We start from the raw sequence: 22,859 nt of genomic DNA, 5'->3' as shown, positions 1-22,859 counted from the left end.
AATTATTATGTTTCCTTATCAATTGGCATGAACGTCACAGATTATAGATTACAGATTTTTAGATAGCAGATAACAGATCGGAGATTAAACTGCGTACGTGTTACCATATAGAGATAAGTCGGGCAGCGTCACAGAAGCCGCTCTGAAAAGCATTGTGCGTCAATCAGCATAATATACACGGATATATGGATGTCACACGGCTAAATATAGGCAGTGTTTAGTATACCTTATAGCTGTTATAGCCGGCGATATCGGGAAAAATGTATATATCCGTTTGATTAGCGACACAAAAGGGGCCTGGCAACTCAGTCGGCCGAATGCGAACCAATATTCCAATAATATTGTCAGCTGCTAATGAGCAGATTCTTTTGGGTTGTGTGTAAGTTTGAGAAAATATGTATGTTTTGGGCTCTCGATTCTCGATTTTGGTGGCATCCGTGACACACTTCGCAGTTGCATCATTAATTTTCAGTTTTCGTTTCGCCTTTTCCATCTCAGCCATATGGATACTCGATGGCAGTCCCTCGCATCTCTATGCGGCTAATGACACAAAACTATCTGCTTGTGGGACAATGGGCCAAGGCACACGGCACACGGCTAGAGAAACAAATTTCGTCGTGTTTACGCTGCCAGATTGCCATTAATTTTATATCTATATAGATATATATCCCTTGCGATGAAAGTCGTGAGGGGGGCGAGGGGCGGGGTTGGAGACATTCCCGATATATCTTGTAATTTTTAATGTTCGCAGTGTTGTCGAGTGGAATTTTTGATTCAAACTGAAGTGTGTCACGTCGTTGGTGCTGTGCTGTTTTTATTGATTTAGTGGCCCATTTCCTTGTTGGCTCCTCTTCCATTCAGGGGGTAGATATTTTTAGAGCCCCCCTCCTCCGTGACGAACCAGAAATTGCAAGCCTATAATTAGCCCCAAAAATCTGGAGGAGCACAGACATCATATAGATGGACCGTGTTTACTTCGCACCCACACACACACACACACATTTATTCGTGGCTTGTGTTTGGATTTGTTTAGATGGGCGGGCAAGCGACGTCATAGTTGTGTTTTCCTCGAGACTTTCAAATTCTCATGAACTTGACGTCGGCAAATAATTAGCTGAAAGCATTCCGCTTGTTGTTCAATAATAATCAGCAGCTAATACTCGTTACGTGAAACGATATAAATAGTACGCGTGGGTTATATTTAGCCAAAGATACGAATACTCATCGCAGCGGAACTATAAACGCGTCTGTCTATAAAGTTTTGAACTCTAAGGCTAAGCCAAACAAATTGGGCGGAATAAAGAGAGAGAAATAAATGAAAGGTCTACGGATATGTGCAAAGATATGTATATTTTTTTGGTAGCCAGCTAATGGCTAATACAATTCAGATACATTTGTATCTGTTTCGGCTTCCTGGGTGCGTTTCCATCATTTTTCATGGCGGAAAGTCCGGGGTGAATGTGCCGTCGTCTACAAGTCAGGCAGGTCTCCCATTGGGGCCACATAAATCCCTTCAAATGCCATGACATGTAAATATTTTCCAAGTCTTATGGGCCGCAAAAGCAACAGTCGAAGCAACAACAACAACGTGGCGAACAACTCTCTTGACTTGCAGAGCGCTTATAAAATATAATTTCATTCTATAAGAAAAATGCAAAGTGACAACATAATTCGCCAGTTTATCATAATCAAAATACGCCTACATTGTTCGCCTTATTTTTTGTAGTTGTACTCTTATTTTTTTCTTCTCTTTTCTGTGCTTTCCACACGCTGGCATGCAAAAACACTTTACACTGGCACGCTTTAAACAACAAATCCACACCGCGTATATATGTATCTCCATGCAACACCAACACAACAATGACACAGACGAGTGTCAGGCCAAGTTGTGCAAAAATAACTTCAAATAGTTTTTTGGATCTCGGTGCTATGCACTTCCATCCATCGCTCCCCTGCAGCATTTACTCTATCCGCTATAAAGGTACATGGAATTTCTTTTGCCCCAACTGACAACTTGCTTTTCAAATGGATTTGCAGATACTCTCAGCAAAATAAGATACTTCACTTCTTGATCTAACTTGCATTCAAATATTATTAAATAGGAATAATAATCATATATTTTAGTAACGAATCTAGCTATGAATCTATAACATATATACATATATCATGATTAATACTTAGAGTATCTAACTCTCGACCTATTTGAACTTCAACGATGTCTCCTTGCTGATTTAGACTTGATTTCGGACACTAATCTGTTTGCTCCTGGTCTAATGTTGATAATCTCACGGCAAATTAATGCTGAACACGATGTGGAAAAGTCTTAACATGCATCAGTATGAATCATTGCGAGTGTTGTTCTTAATTAACAGCGAATTGTTGGATGCACCTAGCGGCGAGGACAGGCGATATAAATGTGTCTCAAGATCTCACTTCATGCCATTTCATTCAAGAGTTACCAGCCAAATCGAAAGAAGCGACAAAAAAAAAAAAAAAAAATTATTAAAAACCCGAAAGCTCTTTAATGAAATGTCAGACACTTAAAAGCGTAATTTTATTTTGGCACTCTTTGAGCCGATGTCGAAAAACAGGTCAAGTAACAAAGTGATTTTAATGCTCAGACAAAACTGAACGAGCGCATATTATACAATTCATAAAAGAGACCCATCCAAATTTGGTCAAAAGTAGGCACCACAAATTTAGTGTCTGCTGGCTTTTTATTATTATTATTGTTTTTTGTTTTCAGCCATCATCTTGTCGTTTCGGCCTTTTCGGCTGTTTTGCTTGGCTCCCTTCGACTGGTCTTAACCAATTTTGGGCAAACTTTGTGATTTGTGCTTAATTGCGGTTTTCGCTTCTCTCCCTCTCAGCTCAGCAAGCCATGTATGGTAGCATTTGTGTCGAGAGTCGTGAAAACAAGTTAATAATTTCATGGCTGGCTTAATCATCGTTGTTAGCCACGTCAGATTCTGAGCCGACTATTTTTAACAAAACATTTCACCAGGCAAACGTGTTGCGATTTATTCTGATTCTGTCAGCTAATTTGCTTTTGAACTAGACAGTTAAGTCGAAGAACTAAGCAAATGAATTAAAGCTTAAAGAAATATCATTTTTATAGTTACATACATTTCTTTAAATTATTTATTTTGCCTTCTTATTTTGCTTTAAATTCGTTCGATAAATATTTTGACAGAGTTATTTTCTTAAACAGAAATGTTTAATATGTATTTATGTATGTAACTTCCTTAACTTCCCAATGGCGTTAAATGTTTTAAAAATAACACTCTATTCACACTCCTTGTTTGGTCCTCAATTACCGTAACTATTTTTATCGCCGCTGTGTGTCAACTGTACAAGCGTCTAATGAAAATTTACGAGGCGCGCAACTTTGTTCGCCCGCCCGCCCAACTGCGTCAAACGCAATTCTGTGAAAGTGAAAATGGGGGGGTGGGAGCAGAAAAAAGAACCAGGCGCAGACACAGACATCTTTAAAATTCCATTCCACCTGTTGTGTGAAACTTTCCGCAGTCAAGGACATTCATTGCAGGGCCTTGCTTTCGTCATCGCAAACTTCCGCAAACACACCGATAGGCGTGCGCACGCACACATTCGCAGAATGGCAACGCAGGCGCGCTGTTAAGTATGCTATAAATTGCCGCATTCATTCATAAAAATTCACCGGGCACACAAAAAAGTTTACGCAAGCCAGAGAAAGCGAAATACCAAGAGAGAGAGAGAGGGAGAGAGAGAGGGGGAGGGAGGTAGAGCGAGATGGGGAGAAAGCTGGAGAATTTGCAGGAGAACAGTGCCGGCAATGTTTAGCTCTATCGATTTTCGAACTTTCCGGGCCGAGAGAAAGTGAGTGAAAGGGGTTGGAGAAATATCTCCTTGACTTTGAACCAAGCTAAGTTTTCCACACGTGGCACGCGGTTCAAAGTGCACTAGTCTTTATGCCAGGCACTCTTTTCATATTATTATTATTTTTTTTTTGCCTACCGGTTGACGAACAAAACCGGTAAGCATTTATCATCTTTGCCGTCGCTCAACCAACCCGATTCCTTTGCAAAGGCCTTGCCAAGAAGGCGTTCAAAATTAAAAGTCGCTCAACTGTGGCAAAAAAAAAAGTAAAAAAAATCCACAGAAACAACAACAAAATGCATTGCGCAAATGCGAATGATATTAAAATGAAAAGTTTGCCAAGTAATAAACTGATAAAGAGGCGACGTCTGCGCCCGACGTCGACATATCGCAAGAAGGTAACTTATTAAACAACATGGCGCTGGTTTTTGATACCCTCACCTGTGCGGACCTACAAACGGGTAATAATATCCTTTAAAGTCGGTTTGTTACATATAGTGAGCATAAAGGAAGTCTGGTTCAAATCAAGACGTTCTTCTTATTGATCGTTATAAGAAGCATATTATACCAAACTCTAATGTACAAAATATATCAAAATTTTATTAGAATCTAACAAGAGTTATAATTCAAGATATATTCTATTATATGAATATAATCTAAGCACATAATATAACATAACATTCGATTGTTTCCCTTTTTTGTTGATGCCTTGCAAGGACATTTTTAGTTCGGTCATGGGGAAATGGACTTTTCCTTTCTTGTTATTAATACACACACGCACTTATGCAGCGATCCAGTTGTTTTTGTTGCTATGGCAGTGTGACTGCCTCGTTGCAGCAGATAAATGTAAATTATTATGTCGTAAATTTGTTGACTGCCATGTTTGTGGCTGCAGCCTCACACTGACATGGCCGAAAGAGTAAAAATGCAAAAAAATAAAAAATAAGAACCGACTCCAAACAGCCAACAACAATGCGACTCAACCAGATCGGTGCAAATTAAAACCCCTGAAAATGCTTAATAAAATGCCTTGATTGAGTCGCCGTTTGCATAATGCGCTAAAAACAAAAGCCAAAAAAAAAAAAAAAAAAATGAAAAAAGAACGAGGTAATAAGAAATATTGTGTGGAAATATGTATTGAGCCTGGGCGAACCGGATGCCTAAGATAGGCAGCAACACGTTGATTTATTTGAGTCGGCACACGACCAGACGACAATGACATACGCATCTAGAGAGTGGCAAAAAGTGCAAGTTGCAAGTTGCTAGCTGCACGCTGCAAGTCGCCAGTTGCCAGTTGCCAGTTACCAGTTGCCAGTTGACGTGTGGGCCAAAATGGCGAAGAGGCGTTCCAGATCGAAGCGTGCCAAGAACGCCTCCGTCTTAGATTTCTCTGTAGCCTGTGGCGTGTGCCAAGAAGGTTTGCTTCCAACGCCCTTGAACTCAACGCATACAGTACATGTATCTGTATCTGTTCCTCATGACTGACCGACATTTGGCAGATCAGCGCCTCAGGTGGGTGGATATGTGGAGAATCAACAACCCCCGCATAAGCAAAAACCGGCCACAAACATTTTACGACGTCATCCGTACGCTTCCTCTCTACACTTGTCGATGCCAAGTTCGCACGCAGAATTTTCGCTTTTTTTTTTTTTGTGTGGATGTGGAGGTGGAGGAGGAGTATATGGCCCCACGTGATCTGCGATCTGCGGCCGAGTCGCGTGCCACATTGTCCTACACACCGACACATGGGTCACTCACTCGCACACTGAACTTGCTCCATAAAAAGAAGGCAGCGCGACGAAACACAAAAAAAAAAAAAAAATACAACTAGTAAGCAAAACGTAACCGATCTGCCAGAGAATGGAGGCGTTTGCCAATTTGGCTTGGAAAGTGGGTGCACTTAATATGCACACTTTGCTTAGGCGCGATCAATTTTCGTCTAGTGGGGGTGTGGGAACTTTTTGGCATACGCCGCCCGCTGGCTTTTTGAATTATCACACATAAATTTCACACACAAAGTAGTTTGGCCCGACTGCAACAGCCGCCCACCCAGCATAACGGAACCCGAAAAAAAAACAAAAAAAAAAAAAAAACCAAGCCGATGCCATCCGGAACCCCGAAAGACCTGGGTGAGATCGCCTCTAATTTAATTAGTTGCGCGTGCAACAGCCTCTCCCGATTTTCTGGGATCTTCGAGCTGCCGGTTTGGCGTTGCCCAGGGTCCATGGCTACCATGCTTCGGTTGGAACGCCTTGTTATTTATGCGTCGCCTGCTTTATGGCTTCCCATATAAATTCTCATTTCGCTTGTCATCATTTTCGGTTCGTTCTCTGGGTTGGTTTTCAGTTTCTGGGCGAGTTCCACTGATGCGTTAAGTGCATGGCATTTGGTTGCAAGTTGATGATCGCTGCAGGAAATTATGTGCATTTCGGTAGATCCATTTTGGGGGTGGCAAGTGAGTGGTGGTCAGTTAGAGCAATTGAACTTGACAATAAAATTAAGCCATTTATTGGTCATTTCAAAGTGAGAAAATGAGAATTTACTATGGGATTATTTCATTATCTTCAACAAGAATTAAAGAAATATACAGTTAACATTTATTGAAAATATTTATTACTTTGTTTTAGAGTTAAAAAAAACTTAATGTGCGTCGGCCGGGAATCGAACCCGGGTCAACTGCTTGGAAGGCAACTATGCTAACCATTACACCACCGACGCCACACTTTCTCACCGATTTCACATGTGTTTGTAAATTAATACATTCATACATTCAGTTAAAAAAAAAAAACATTTTATCAATTAGGACCAAATTTTTTTTTAAATACCAAATGTAGCCAAATGATTAGTGGTATTCGTTTAATAAAATTGTTTAGTTACTTTTTGTACTCTCCAACGAAATAAACGAAATAATTTATTTTATATGTTGTTTGTTCAAGCACGTGACATTTTTGAAAATAATTAAAAATAAAAAATTTTTTTAAGAAATCTATCAAAAAGTTACCTGCGTCGGCCGGGAATCGAACCCGGGTCAACTGCTTGGAAGGCAACTATGCTAACCATTACACCACCGACGCCGCATAATCTGCGCGCGCTAGTCACAGCATAAAAAGTTAGTGCAGACAACTAGTTGGAAACACTATGTTGACAACTACATCTGCATTATCAAGTTAATATTTGCCTGGAAGCAAAAGTAATTTATCGTGTTAATGGGGTGGCTAGCCTTGGCAGCACTAGTGTCGAATCATTTCTCTGCCAGCCTTTTTAATTGGTTCTGTTTAGAGTAAGCTCTTTCACTCGTCGGCGACAGGAAACACTTTGTGTAACTATATTTCTTATGAATATAATTAAAACGCATTGAAAACGAATAAAGCAAACAGTCGGCTGATCGATTCACAAAGGCAACCAGCCGATCCGAACAACATCGGCTTCAACTTGACTTGTGAGTGTCTGTCGCTGGTTGTTATGGTTGTTGTAATGGACGCCCACCCAGTAAATGTCTTTTGCTGTAATAATTTATTATCACATTTACGTCTTGGCATCGCCAGCAATTAATATGAAAAGTAAACGGTGGAAACAGCCACAGCAACAGAAACAGAAAATAGAAAATTAAATGAATGAATGAATGAATGAACGGGGCGAGGGGTGAGAAACGCCAAGTGATCAATGAACAAAAACCGAGTTGTAGCTCCATCTCCAAAGCAATATCTATCTGTATCTGAGGCCGTATCTTTTGTGTTGGCGTCCGAAACAGCAGAAACAACAATCGGCAGCTTTTGACTTAGTTGGCAAAGCGTTTGCCAATGCAGAAATCCGAAATCAAATTAGCCGCAACACACAGTCGCAGTCTGTAGTTTGTCTTGCGTATCTTACAGATACAGATACTTGTCGCGTTTGTTGTGCTGTGTGGGTTGCCACTGTGTTGTCCACTGTGCCGTGTGCGTAGGTCGCGCACAAGTCGGCAGCACCCTGTATCCGCGGCGCAGAATAATAAAATTTAACAATTTATTGCATTTGTTGCTTTAATTTGTTGTTGTTACTTGCCCGAAAGCAAAATCGAAGAAAAAAAAAAAACGAAAATATTTTTTCATTCACAAAACGGCCGCCGTTGTATGCAAATTGATCGTGTTGTTGTTGTTGTTGTTGTCGATGTTAACTTTAGTTTGGCTCTTTGCAGTAGCTGCTCTGCCAACTTCGCAGTCGACACACTTGGCAAGCGATGTTCGATGATTGCAACAGCAGCAGCAGCAGCAGCAGCAACAACACAGTAACTGCAACACCAAACAGCAACCAAATGAATGAATTGGGTTTGTGCCTTGGGCCAGGGCATGTTGTTCGTTGCCGTTTCGCCTCTGCCTACGTGGCGGCTACGTGTTGGCATAAATTATATATTAATGCTCTTTGAATGGTGGATTTGAATGGTTATTGGATGGATTAGGAGCTGATTATGCGAGATGAAAGCACCAGGAAAATTGATAATAAGTAAATTGCGCTTAATGATAGAAGAAGAGCAGATAGCAATCAAAGTGTTTGATTTAAAATATATCATTTGAAAAAAGTTCAAATTCAAATTGGGTTTGGTTCAATTTCACTTTTCTATTATTTAAATATAATATAATATAATGCAGTTCAATATCCGGATAATAATAATAATGCACGAACATAATACATACTTAAATAAACCTTAGATTTAAGAGCTGATTGTTATACATCAATATATCGCATTGAAAAGGGTATTCAACAACCATTTGGCTTTTTCAGTTTAAATCTCCACTCGTTTTTTTTTTCTGCAATTGCATGCACATTTTATTTATTTAAAGCATTAAACAAAGACACAGACATATGTTAAACTATGGCTGTGGCCCGTGTTGTTTGTGTTCCACTGGCGACATGCAACAAATGTTAGACATTCAATTTGTTGTTGACACTTCATTAGCAAACAAAAAATTAAGCGAACGAAGATGCAGCGGCCAAAAACTGGGTTAAATGTTGCTAAAATTAAGCGAGGCAAGCGAGAAGATGCAGCCAGCAGCAAATCAAGATATGGAAAGTACATCCCATTCCCATTCCGAATCCAAATCCCAATCGCATACCCATTCCCCAGTTGCAAGGCTAACCAAATAAAAGCGAGTATTGGGTTACTGGCCAACTGGTCGCGAAGTGAAAGAGATATCGGGAATTGGAATTGGTAAGGGCTGGGCCACGCGTTGTTAATGAAGAGGCTTTTCCCTTCGTTTGATTTTATGAATGAACAAACGCAACGCATCGTAGTAAACTGCGCCCACATCGCGTCGATGATGAAATCATGAATGAAACGAGTCTCGAAACAAAACTACGGAACTTTTAAAACCCCAGGTGCCAAAAGGGCACGCGAGTCGTAAATGTGGGCAGACAAATGCAAATTGATGGCCGTGGCCAAGATGTTGATGGCAAGATGCTGCCTCTTGGCCATTAGCCATTAGCCAGGCACACCGGAACCGCATTAGCATGTCTGAGATCCAAGATCCGAGATCCAAAAAAAAAACTCTGGTAACCGGAAAGTGCCTTTCCCTGCGCTTTGTCAATGCAAACAAATTAACTGTCAAATGCGAGATGCGTTCAATAAAAACATTTCGAATGAAATCTTGGCCATCAATGAAATGTTTCTGTTGCTCAAAAGCTCAGTGGGTAGGAAGCGAACTAATCGTCTAGAGAACCGTTTCCTCTATCGGAACTATCATATTTCAGGCGTTTGTCAACGGCTACCATTGTCAAAAAAAAAACCCTCCTTTTCTATTCGGAATAGAATTCTTACTTTAGTCGCTTTGGTTCTCCACGTGAAAGCGATCGCAGAGTATGTTGTTAAATATGTGAGAAAATGCACATTAATGGCGGGATTATCTTAACGTATCTTCGGCCATAAATGTATCTGGCACTAGTAAAATCTAAACTTAAGGTTTTTCGTAATTAATTTGCACTTTGGCGCTATTCATTATGGGTCGCAAAATCTTATCCGTGAATGGCTTATTTCCCACTCCTCCGCCGGGTAGAATGGGCTTTTTTCTTTTGCGGCCATTACAATTTTACGACTTGCCACAGCTGCAATAACAGTAACAACAACTACAACTAGCACTAACCACTTCTCATGGCCAGGCTGACGTCATAAATGCATAAATGCAAGCCGCGATGACATAAATTGCATTTGAATATTGGCCAACAGCGGAAAAAATAGGAAAAACAAACCATAACCCCAGAGTTTAAGTTGAGCTTTGGTTTTGCCGCTTGTCACGATGTCTGACAGCTCTGGGGCATTGATCGATTTTTGTTCGGACTTTATGGATTCTGTGGCAGAGAAGGGTAGCACTCTTTGGCACTTGATAAATTATTTAATATTTAAATTTGCACGTAATAGCTGAAAGCAGTCTTTTGAAAAAGTTACAAACAGCATGTTTATTTATTTACGAAATATATTTATTTAAATATATATTTACACAGCATGCTTTGAAATCAAACAAATGTAGTCACGATTGTTTCTAACGAAATTTTTGAGGGCAATAAATAATATATTAAATATATGTATAAATTATTAAAAATTTGTATAACGATTTAATATGAAATGATATTCATTCGCATCGCAATGTTTTGTATTTTTCAAAATTTTAAAAACATTTGTATTTAATAATTTAATAATAATTTAATAAACATCAATTAGTTTTTACTTCTTTGGTTTAAAAAAATTATGATTTGCAATAATCCCTTTTGTTTAATACTACAAACACATTTATATCTTGTATATTTTTTAAAATTATTTTCATAGATATAAAGTCGCATTATTTCCAAAATCAGTTGACATTTGCTGCTGCAGCAACAGCAGCAGCAAGAACTGCGGTCGCCAACAAGAGCCACTTTAGCATCCACGCGTGGGTTGCTCCATTCATAACGACCGAAAATTCGCTGAATGAATTGCAGTTTTGTATCTCTCAGATACACACGCCACCGACAACTTGGGCCACATAACGGCATCAAAAGCAGCCAAAAAAAAAAAAACCAATGAAAGAGAAGAAAGCCAACAAGTAGTGCAGCGGAGGATTAGGGAGTGGTGGGCGGCTGAGCGGGAGCATTCAATACGCTGATTGGGAAGCAGCGACAAAAAGTGAAATAAAACTCGTCGGCGATTTACATAAATCAGCTGCAAATTTGTTCCACTGTTCAAATGCAGTGTCGCCGTTTGTGCGAGCGAGAGGTTCGAGGAAGTGGCAACAGCTTCCACCAGAAACTCACAGACGGCCAAAAGCGACAAACAGACGGCAAAAAAAAAAAACAAAACCAAAAAAAAAAAAACAGATCCCAAGTCGCGGCTGTGGCCCAAAGTCAACGCGTGTCGCATTTGGAAAAACTTGCTGCTGGCTTGACTTTTTTTCTTTTTACTTTTATTTATCTTATATTAGTCTTTATTTTTGCGGGGGCCCGTTGGCAAAGTTAGTAACTTTGGTTACAGTTTTTCTCCATTTTTTGGGTCAAGTCGGGGAAAAAGGTAGAGGGAGAGAGTGCGATAGATACATAGGCAGGAAACACAGCGATTGCATTGGCATATGTGATGGGAAAAGTTGGTACTTTAAGGTGGTAATCTTAACTCATATATGCCATTTTATAGGCACTTAAGTGATAATTTTTTAACATCTTCAATGAAGTTACGAAATCGCATTAATCATTGATTATGCAAATGCTCTTTTAATTTGAATTCAATGCGAAGCTGAGAAAAAAAAAAAAATTTATTTTTAAAATTAATTAAAAAATTCTACATACCACATTCATTCCATACATATTCCATACCATATACATTTGGCTGAGTTGAGCGTTTCTGCAAGGCAATAAGTACTTTTCAGCAACTTTTCGCCCATCTGTAGTTTGCCACTTAGCCCATTGACTGTTAGATGACTAAGATGTGCTGGCACTGCCCCCATCCACCCACTAATTAGCCCTCCTGCTCACTTACCGGCTGGTCCACAAATTGTCGCGTCTTTCAGCATTTGACATGGAACCAAAAATGCCAGCGGACAGTTTTCGGCTTTTGTGCTAACGATATGCGTCTGTCCAAGCCATCAGTTGGCACCAATTGCCAAGGATGATGAGATGGTGGCGGTTGGCGGTGCCAACGGGGGTTTACGGTTGCCCGGCGGATGGAGACGCATAAATCTTGGTGTACCACCAGGGAAAGAAATGAAAAAAGAATCTACTTCTCTTTTCGAATTTTCTTGCGTGCGAGTCGAATGATGCCGAACCGTGGCGATATGCGGCATGGTTGAGCTCATTAGAAAATATGCGCGTAATTTGTGAGTTTCGGACTTTGAAAATGGAAAACGGGGAGCAGCTATTTTCTGATTTGTCTGCTCCCCTCCATTGAAATGTGTCAAGTGGCGTGAGCACGCAAAAGCCCCTTGATGATATCTTTAATGGCACACGGGGAGGACGCACTTGAAACTTGGCTACCAGACACTGACCACCAATCGAATTTTACGTAGCCCATGAAAGCTGTGTGTATATATCGCTTTATGGATAAAAAAAAACAAAACAAAACACAAATCACCAAATCACCGAATCATACAATCAAACAACAAGCAGCGGCACTCTGAATAAGGCAATCCTCGAGTGGGCAGCAAGGCGCGCGCTACGCCCACAAAAAGTTCAAGAAACAACTAGAGGAGCAATAACATAAAACTTCAAATCACGCTAAACAACAGCAACAACAACTGCCGCAATATCAAAACTATAAACGCTATAGCGACAAACAGCAAACAGAACAATAAAGAGCACAAGAGCTCATGTAAATTATTTGGCTACCATATTTAGTTGGAAATCTTGCGTGATCTGTGATCTCCGGCGATGATGATGATGGCTATGCTGATGGCTGCCCCTGTTTTTGTCGAGTGGAGTACCCTTGATGTGCGGTATGATGGGTATGATGGACAGGCGAGATCACCATGGTGAAGAGGGGATTTTTCGAAAGGTTCATTTTGAATTGACTCGCAGAAAAGATAATAATTGGGGGTTATTTTGTAGGAAAGGATCGCCAGTCATTGAACTAATAATTATATGGATATACATTTAAATATAGCAATTTATGTAATTTCCATAAAAATACAAAAAATATCACTTATTATTGATAGTTTAGCATCTTTTTCATTTACAAATATTTAAGTTTCTCTCTTGTGCGTAAAGTTTTAGCATCTTTTTACCTTCTCATATCCTTGATGATTAAGACATCATATCTTGGTAAACAATCTTCTGTAAGTTTCCTTTTTTTTGATTTTCAGCCTGTTAATCCTAAGCTGATTTCAAAATCAAGGGCATTCATTCAGGGTTCAACTCCTAGCATTGCAGCACTATTGTCTTCTAAGCCATCTTGGGCAGCCCACGGTGGTAATGGCCGCTAACCGCTAACTGAAACACCAGTAAGCCAACATCAGCGGCTCAAGCGCTCTAGACTGAAGCCGTTGGCCAGAAAGTGAAGTAATAAAATGTAAAAAAAAATAAAATAAAATAAAAAGGCGACAAACGGACGGACGGACAATGATGGCGGTATGTTGAGCTGTGACTGACATTTCGCTTCAAAATGTCAGCCGAAAGCTGGAACTCACTGGTCCGGGCCAAGTACGAGTGATCCAGCCTGCTGTTCGGGGGGGGGGGGGGGGCATGACGGTTCAAATGTGGCCGAAAACACGGCCAAGACGAGACCATTTTGTGCCGAATGCGCCATATTTGGGCCCAGCTGTGTGTGAATATCCATTGAGATTGTCATGGGACGAGGAACCCCGCGCGCCGCCGAAAAAGAAGAGCGTGATGAAGTGCAGCTGAGCCAAAGAGCTGGGTGCTTCATATATGTATATTATTTTATTTCATTTTTTTTTTTTTTTTTTGGGAACTCCGCTCCGGCTGAAGTTTATTTGCGCTACAGCACATTTGAGGCACCTCGAGATGAGCGGGCAAAAGGACTGACTGACTTTGGTCGTTAACCGGAAACCCCCAGCGACAGCCTATAATTTGCAAATTTAATTTGCAACACACGCCAACATGTGACCCCAAAACGGCAAAATGTTATAAATAATGTGCAGTTGCAGCTTGCAGTTTGCAGTTTGCAGTATCTGGTGTGCAGTATGCAAGTCTCCAGCGGATCGTAGGTGTCCAGTGTGGCTTACCTTAAACTAGAAATGCTCGGCTTATGAATGGAGCTCAGTGCCTCATGAATGAAATCAACTTTGGGGCTTGGTCTTGCTCTTGGTCCCCCAACACACACACACACACAAACACACACTACACACACTCCTCAGTCTGCCGCATGTTCGATTGCCTGCTACAGACAGCAATTTTTTATGCAAATGAAAAACGCGTTTTGCGGTTTTTCAACGAAAATCCAAACGATTTCAACTGAACTGCGCTTATGGTTCTTTTTTTTTCTATCATTCGTTCGATTTCGCTATATTTAAATGATTGTGGTTTTCGATCTACGTTTGGTCGAGGCTTTATTTTTCCCCCGAGGTTTAACTGCGTGGGTTGTGCCACCAGGTTCCGCCACAAGAGATAGACAGGTTGACCCCCTGAGGTGTGGGCGTTTTTCTATCGAGATCAAGAAGTCCACTTAACCGATAGCGATTGATTACGATCTCTAAGAGGAGTTTACCATTTATGGATGCGTTTTAAAGATGCAAAACTATGATGAATGGCAAAATGAACCAAATTAGGGAATTCGCGTGGCTCTAATAAGTAGCTGCAACTTACAAAATTGACATATTACTCTAGACAGCATAACTGTCTCATTCCCTTAATGAGATTTAAGCCGCATTTAAGCCGCATTTAATTAATCCCACGTTCTACGCTTGCCTTCAGCTTCTGAGTTAAGCTTGTATTTTTAGATTCGTGATGGCAATTTATTTCTACTTGAAAGTTGTCAAAAAGCTTACACAAATTATAACTTAACTCGAATGCAAACCACAAAAACCAAAAATCAGCCCACATGCTGCGGCTTTCGATAGATATATATGTATATATACATTTTAGAGTTCCAAATCGTTTTGATTTGATTTGGCCAGCGGCGCAGACTTGGCGCCAACTTCAAAACCGCAGGTGACAATGCAAAAAAAAAAAAAAGAGAAAAAATGAAGAAAAACCAAATAAAAACAGATAAACAATATAATAATAATCAAGTTGACCTATACGAAGCCATTTGTGGCACACTTCTTCGACCCACACATATTATGCTAATCATGTGTCGAACCTAACGCAACTTTTGATTTGAACCAGTTCAAGTTGATTATACTAAACTGGCTATGAAGAATAATCAATGGCTCCTCATGCCATTATGCAAACCTAAAAAAAGGGTGGGGGAATCTGGAGGGCCATGTGCAATCCATCAACTGCATTGTGCCACCAACAAAGCCTGGCCGGGAGCAATCACAATTTAGCCTCCCATGTAAACGGCAATTAAGTTGCCGTCGTCGCAGTCGTGAACTTGTGAACCATTCCAAAAGGCATCATCATCATCAGCATCAAGTTTGCAAGTCTGCTGGTCTGTTGGTGTGCAGATCTAGGAGGAAGTTCGGTTCCATTTCCATGTCCACTGGTTCCTGCAATTAATCGCGGCTCAAGTGGCTCGCTGATTGCAATTAATCTTCATTAAGGCCACCGCTGCAGATTCGAACTGGCCGTTTCGTTTCCTCGGAGATGTCCTTTGGCCCAGGCATTTGACACAGGTCTACATAGCTCTTCCCTTCCCTGGCGAACTGAACTGGCTGGCTTATCCTTACAAACCAATTTGGCGATCGTGAGGTGTTGTTGTCGTTCGCCAAAACCACAACAGCAGCAGCAGCAACACCAACAGCAGCAGCAGCAACATCGCCAGGTGACCGCACAGCAATCACCTTAATTAAACATTAGGCAAGCCTCGCTGAGTGCCAAGCTTCTGGAGATTGTGTTTGTGCTTGGCTTGGTTTCCCTGCTACGCTTTGGCTGACTTGACTGCTGTGGTGTGGTCCATGTCAGCGATTTCCGTTCGGCACAGGGTAACAAAGGTTGTGCTGCACAGTGGTTCAGGGTCTGGCCAAATGGAGGTGCCAAGATCAGCCGATCCTCACAGAAAGCACTTTCTAAAATGGCAAGACAGAAGACAGAACTATCCACCAACTGCAGTTGCAGCATCCAATTGTATTTGCTACTTATTTTATATTCCAGTACGGATCCATTTCCTCTCATCACACACAAAAAGGAAATGGGCATTCATTAAGACCAAATTAGCCACATTTAAAGGAGAAACTAATGAGTTATATTTGATACTTTGTTAAGCAAAGGTCACAGGTTGAAATTGATAAAGGAAATGCCATCCTTCTTCTCGAATTTCCATTCATTAGTTCCTCAATGATAATAAGTTTGCTGTCTAGGTAACCCAAAGGTCACAGGTTAATTAACTTGATATTCTGCTTATTTTGAATAACTATTATATCTTAAAAGGGAGTTCTTAGGAAGTGTTCAATTGCCAAGAAACCAATGGGAAGGCAACTCCCTTTTCTCAGTTACCAATTCTGCTAGCAACTTGGTAACACAGAACTTGGCAACATTTAGAGCCAGTGTGCCATGTGTGCATTGAGCCCCGGATGGTTGCCTTAATTTTCTTGCAGTTTTCTTGGCTGTTGGCTTTCATTCGTTCGTGTTTGTTGTCGACGGTGTCAACGTCGCCTCTCGTTGACAAATGCTGAAAGGCTTTGTGTGCGGAGTGAGTCTGTCTGGGATTTTCATTGGAAAACGTGGACCAAGAACCGATCACCCAGGTTGATTTGACAAAAGGAGGCGAATGAATGGCACCCGAGTGATATTAAATAAACGGGTCACGTTATTAATTGGTTAACCCTTGCCAAGAGATTTATGAATATTGATTGCCAGCGAAGTGCAGCAGCCAAGATCGCGAAAAGTGCAACAGCTGCTGCATTTGGCCCTCGTCTGCAGTTCGCTCCCAGATTGAGTCAGCTTCCTGTCGATTAGGGTCACTCAGACTCAGCTAGTCTTGAATGCCAAATGCTGAGTATACTGAATGCCCCTCGGTCAGTCGGGGTCATTTCCTGGCTAATTAGTTGCCATGAGAGATTTGTTTTTATTCTTGCCTCTGCTGCCACTACTACTATTGTTTTTTGCTGCCTGCCCCCCTTCTGCTCTGCATCGGCAATTAAGCGCCGTCGCATATTTATGATATTAATTAATTAAGACAATTTGCGTGGCGTGTCTTTTGCTGGTGGAGAAATACGAGAACTGCGATGGGCTTGCCTTTAATTTGCCATATATGGCATTGGATCCCAGGAGAGCGAAGTTGTGAGCAATCTAACTTTGGATATACCAACTTTGATCGCTTTGAAAGCGCTGAAGCAGAACACGTAACTATATGGTTTTTGAAACTTTTAAGAACGTTTAAGCTAAGTTGTTATGTTTTGTGCTTAGCAGCACTTGGTATTATAACAATAATGAATTAAAATTCTATTAGCTAGCTAATTTATGTGTTAAAGAAAGACGAAGATACTTTCTCTATTGAACCAATGATTTTTCCCTAGCTCTCTGATCCCAAATTGCATTGCATAAATGCAATCCCTTCCGCTTCACGCTTGACACTTAGTCGCTTCGCAGCCAAAATTTTAATTGAATTTGAAGCGGAAATAGCGCCGTTAGGCCTCGATCGAAGCCACAACATATATAATATATATGTGATTTAATTTGTACGCACTGCGAAGCGCTGCTCAGCGCCAACGTGGCCAGCATTGACACACTTTGGGTGGTCTTGGCGGGCTGACTTAATTTTGGCAAGCCGGCCGAAGTCCCAAAAGAGTGCAGAGACGCGCAGCGAGAAAGATACAGATACATCACGTCGAGTTCGAGGCGCGTAATCGATGAGACGTGCGATGGGAGCCGCAGTGGCAGAGTGCGGTGTGTTGCATGTGTGAATGCATGTGCCACCTGTTGAAAGGGCGCAAGCCGGAGCAATGTAGCGGCGGGGGGGGATCCGGACGAGGCACTGCATCATTTGCGGCTGAAATTTCAATTTCAGCCTTTTGGCAGCGTTTCAAAAGAGCGCCCAAACTGACCGAACAACTCAAGTAGACGACGGGCGCCAAGGCGCCAGCGAGCGGCATTAAAGTGCGCGAAAAATCTCATTTTATTTCCATTTTATTTATTGAGCCATTAGAGAGGGGCGCAGGAGTTTCGCCTGTCAGCTCATTCACAGATTAATTTTGGCAATTTATAGCCGGCGAGATAGTTTTTGAGTAACTGCATCATGGACATATGCATGGAGTGCGTGGACCGTAAGTTATGTAATGAGTGGAATGGGGGAATGGGGGACGCCGGATCGCCAATTTTTGACTACCATGTTGGCGACAGAGTAACAGAAATGTCACGATACCCTGGGAAAATGAGCCGTCCGGCGTGAGTTATTGATTGGTATTTGTAATTGGTATTGTAATTTTTAGGCCACTGAAAATATTTGAATTAAATGCAATGCAATTGCAATTGCTGATTGACACCGAACATGAAGGAATTTTTTTCCATTAATGTACGATTTAATTTCCAATTTAATGGGTATTCATATTGTATGGTAAGTCTTGTTTCGCTGTGTGTAAATTCGTTTTTAATGAGCAATTTTATATCAAAAGTTGTAATCGTAGTTAATAATTTAGTTAGGGTCCGAGTTGATTAGTCATCAAATTAAAGTATATTTATCAAACCAACTACTTTCCAAAAGAATATGTACAATCTAAGGCTATTCTAGCGACATGAGGTGAGGACTCACCTGTGCCATTGCTGCCGAACCAGAGGGCGACTAGGTCCTCACCTGGCGGCGTATGGTGGTGATAAGGATTGCCATACAAGTAGGGACTCGGATAATCGAGCAGGACACGACGCGAGCCGGGCGAAGAGGACTCGGCTGGGGGGTCAGATATAGGTATATAGGTATATTGGTATATTGCAGTAATGATCGCTGATCTGGGATGCTATATATAAGGCGTGCGGATGTGAGTCCTTACCCTGAGCTAATTGAGCGGCATACTCGGTGGCCTTTTGCAGATTAATTCGCGGTCGCGGCTTGGCAAGAATTTGTTGCGGCTGCTGTTGCTGCTGCTGCGGTTGTTGCTGCTGCTGTTGCTGCTGCTGTTGCTGATGTGGATGTGGTTGCACCACAGTATTTTGTTGTGGCTGCTGAACGGATTGTTCGGTTGTCGGAGGATTATTCGCTGCCGCTGCTGCTGCCGCCGATGAGTCCAATAAAAGTTGCTGAACCTGCAGTATGTCTACATACTCATCCAGTTCCACTGGCGGTTGTGGTGCCGTACTAACTTCAGAGGTTGCCGCCGGCGAGTGATGAATTGGTGGTGCAGCATTCACAGTCTGATAGTAACCGAATGTGGGTCCAGATGCTGCAGGATTTGGCACCGCGATGGGTGGTGCCGGTGGTGGTGCAAACTGGAGCGGATTGCGACTGAGTCCGAGCAAAGGAGTTGTGGGTGTATTCAGAGAATCCTGTGAGTTAGCTGACGTAGAATTAGTTGCTGCTCCTGCTCCTGCTACTAAATTAAGATTTTGTCCGGATAATCCTGGCGAGCTGGTGGCTCCAGCGGATGAGGATGCGGATGAAGTGGCTGACGGATGCTGTTGGCTGCCTACAATCAGTTCATTTTGACGCCGCATTGTCAGCAACATTTTTGTGGTTTAGCGCGTTGCACGTCGATCGGTACGAAAATAAAAGAAAATGTGTGGAAAACAAAAAATTGAAACACAAACGTATTAACCGAGACTCCATTTGTTTGGTAAACGATCACTTTTTGGTTAATATATGAATTAACACATTTTGTTCACTTTGTACTTTGTTCACTTTTATTCGCTGCGGTTAGTTTGATTGATTCATTGAAAAGATCAAATCAGTCTTGTTCCATTTACTTTGATTGTATCTTGAATTGAATGAAGTTGTCGCAAAAGCTGGAAGGGAAGAGTAAACATTATTAATATTTTATAAAAACATATTAAACCGAAACTTATTATAGACAAATTATAACAAATTTATTGCCTTGTTTACCTCTTCCTAAAATTTCCTATTTCAGCTTGCAATTACTACATTTATTTATATAAATATAACACCAAAAAACATTTATAAAAATGTACACTACAGTAGATAAACACTTAGATTTCGATAATCACAATAAGACACTCAGAAAATGATTAGATATATTCTTAAAATTGACGCTCAAAAATACACATTCAAATAGATTTCAAAAATGTTGACCAAAAATATGCCCGGTATATCTTCACATTGCCGTCGGTAAATTTTATTTATTTTATTTTCTGGCATTTAATGTTTGCCAAAAAATCCGTCGATCGTTTTTCACTTGGTTGTTTTGTGCCTTTCGCTTAATTTTTCATAATTATTTTTGATTTCGAAAATGATTTTGATTAATTTGTTTTGAGCAGACGCGCGCGATAAAGGTTTTTCGCCGTCCCTTGTTTTATTTCGATTTATTTTGGCAAAAGTGGCGAGACGAGCCGTTGAGCCGTCGAAACGCTACTGGCGCGAGCGGTGAAAATTGGAAATGAAAATGGGAAACTCGGGCCATCGGTGAACAAAAAAAAAAAACATGAAAACAACGGCAAATCGGCTGCGTCGGCGTCGGAAGCATCGGAAAATGCCTGAAAATTTGTGTTCAGCTTTTGGCCATCATCATCTATTTGCCGCCCGAATGCCATGTCTCTGTCTGCGTGTAACTTTGATTCATATTTCTACTAAAGCATCTGCTCGCTGCCTCTCGTTCCTGGCCCACACACACACACACACACACACACATTTCTCTCATTTTCTCCACCGATTTTCCCGGCCGTGCATTTGTGTGGGCGGCTCTGTGAGAGTGAAAAGCAGTATTTCCGATTCCGAGCGGAGCAAATGTCAACAATTGTGGGTGGCGGTCTGCTGGGAGCGAGTGTGAGAAGCAAAGAGCATCGATGAGATGGGGGAAAAATACAAAATAAGTGAACATGAAAATGAAAATACTATGCCATCGGGAGAGGAGCGGCGCGGAAAATGTGCCACTGAACTTGCCAAAAATCGACGTAATAGTTGTGCATTTTGTACGTGCGTGTATTTGGCAAACGTAATTCGCTTATCATCGTTGATAAGCTCTACGATTTTCGGCTTTCACTTTCCGTGGCCATTGGCGTCATCACACGGCGTATGAGTAATTTATGATAATTATTCATACGCCCTGTTGTATCTAATCCTTTGACAGAGAGAACTACTAAAAGAAAAGTTGTAAACGAGGTATTAATTAAAGTTCAGCTTGATGTTCCAACAAATCAATTTTATTTATTTGAATAAAATAACACAATCACTTATGTTGAGAATTTTAGCGAACTAACGCTTTAGGCCATTTCGAAACCAAATCTTTAGATTTGTATGAAAACCTCGTTAGAATCTCCTTCTTAGAAATAAATGCGAAGCATGTGAACTTATCAGATGGCGTTACAGAAGTTGTTTACTGAAATGAAATCCTCCGTTAGCAACTTATCACTTATCAACTGACATTTGGCAAAAAGTTGTGGAATTCCACGAAAACCAAACACTCGAAGGGCCCAAATACCGAACTTTAGAAGGACCAAACAAAAAAAAAAAAGCGAAAAACATGCAAAACGCTAAATGCTAAAACGCCCCCGTTCGCTCCATCAACAAAACGGCAATTAGAGTTGCACAGTGGAAGCTAAAGCTTCGTCCCTGCGATGACATTTAAAGGTTAGAGGTTGCGAGCATCAATCAAAAGGCAGCTACACAAGTGGAATGGAAGTCCCATCCTGTGCTGTTCTGCTCCATTACTCTAGCGCTGAAACAAATGAGCAATAATAAAAATAATAATATTAATAATAATAATAACGAGGGGACAGCGCTTCCTGGAAGGTGGAAAAACCGAAGGGACATTTTCGTTGGCTGGGAAAACGAGAACAATAAGGTTATCCAAGCTGGACCTGTTGATTGCCTGCCTTCATTTCGCCAAATGTGCTCCACTTCTACTTCACTTTTCCTAGTGGAAATAATTTCCAGCGTGGGCGTGTAAGAAAATGCTCGACTGGGATGCTAATAGATGCGATTAAACGCCCACACTGTCAGATATTATTGACTAGAAGATGAGGATGAAGTTAAGGGCAGGGGCACAGCTAAATGGCAGATACGGCACAGTGGGCTAATACTGCCCATGAATACTGTTAGAATAAATGTATTCGGGAAAAAAGAAAATCTCTAAATGTTAATGTGTAAGGCAAAGTTGTGAATACTTTCTATTATTCAAAATATTATAATGTGAGAAATTAATCAATTGCTTTATATTAATCATACGCAGTGTGGTCATAAATATTTACTAAATTGAAAAGTTAAAACAATTACACTATAAACCCTATTTATTATATTATATACACTATATTACACGATTTGAAATAGTTAATAGCTGATAGGTACCCAAAGCTTTTGTACACATTTGAAGACTGATTTGAACCACTGTGCAGAAGGAAGCCAGAAGCTACTAGCATTTTCCACTCGAGAAGAGTCTCGGGAGAATGGATACAGGATGCTGGTGCCTTGCCCTTTTCCCGAAACGTCTGCCACGTGTGTGGGATGTCCTGCGGCTGGAGGCTCCTGTTGCTCTTTGGCCAACCCACCGCCCGCCAATCGATGGCAGACCAAAGGTTGCCGGTCACATTCGGATAAATATATGAATGGAATGGAAAGCGAAAAACTGAATTGAGCTTATCAATGAAAAAAGCTCCCGTTGATGTGTCCGCTCAACTAGAAGTTCATTCATAAATTTTCCTGATTTTCCGCTAAGCGAATAGAGCAGCTGAACCCAAAGAAGCTCGCCCTGTTATCCGGTTGAACTTTGATATTTCGGTATTCACAGGAGAAGGTCCTGCCTTCCGTTTCTCTGCCCCTTTGTGGGGGAGTCGCTTCAAATGTCAGCTGCTCC

The 22,859-nt window shown here is 41.1% G+C and overlaps 1 protein-coding gene and 2 non-coding genes across 4 annotated transcripts in view; all 3 read right to left on the bottom strand.

Annotated features, from left to right (window-relative positions):
* Nucleotides 1-22,859, bottom strand: part of sr (stripe) — a 44,781-nt gene that overhangs the window by 20,015 nt on the left and 1,907 nt on the right. For both annotated transcript variants that reach the window (NM_079671.2, NM_001275764.1), the window contains exons 2-3: nucleotides 18,891-19,839; nucleotides 18,656-18,790 (exon numbers count right to left, since the gene is read on the bottom strand). In NM_079671.2, coding sequence (NP_524395.2) covers nucleotides 18,656-18,790; nucleotides 18,891-19,563 — 808 coding nt within the window. In that variant the 5' untranslated portion in view covers nucleotides 19,564-19,839. The remainder of the gene's footprint in view (nucleotides 1-18,655; nucleotides 18,791-18,890; nucleotides 19,840-22,859) is intronic.
* Nucleotides 6,505-6,576, bottom strand: tRNA:Gly-TCC-1-4 (transfer RNA:Glycine-TCC 1-4). The gene has a single exon. It is a non-coding gene; the product is annotated as a tRNA-Gly (tRNA).
* tRNA:Gly-TCC-1-3 (transfer RNA:Glycine-TCC 1-3) lies at nucleotides 6,861-6,932 on the bottom strand. The gene has a single exon. It is a non-coding gene; the product is annotated as a tRNA-Gly (tRNA).

The sequence above is a fragment of the Drosophila melanogaster genome, chromosome 3R, assembly GCF_000001215.4.
Source record: "Drosophila melanogaster chromosome 3R".
Classification (NCBI taxonomy): Eukaryota; Metazoa; Arthropoda; class Insecta; order Diptera; family Drosophilidae; genus Drosophila; species Drosophila melanogaster.
The sequence above is the reverse complement of the archived record's forward strand: the minus strand, read 5'-3'. Positions and strand labels throughout refer to the sequence as shown.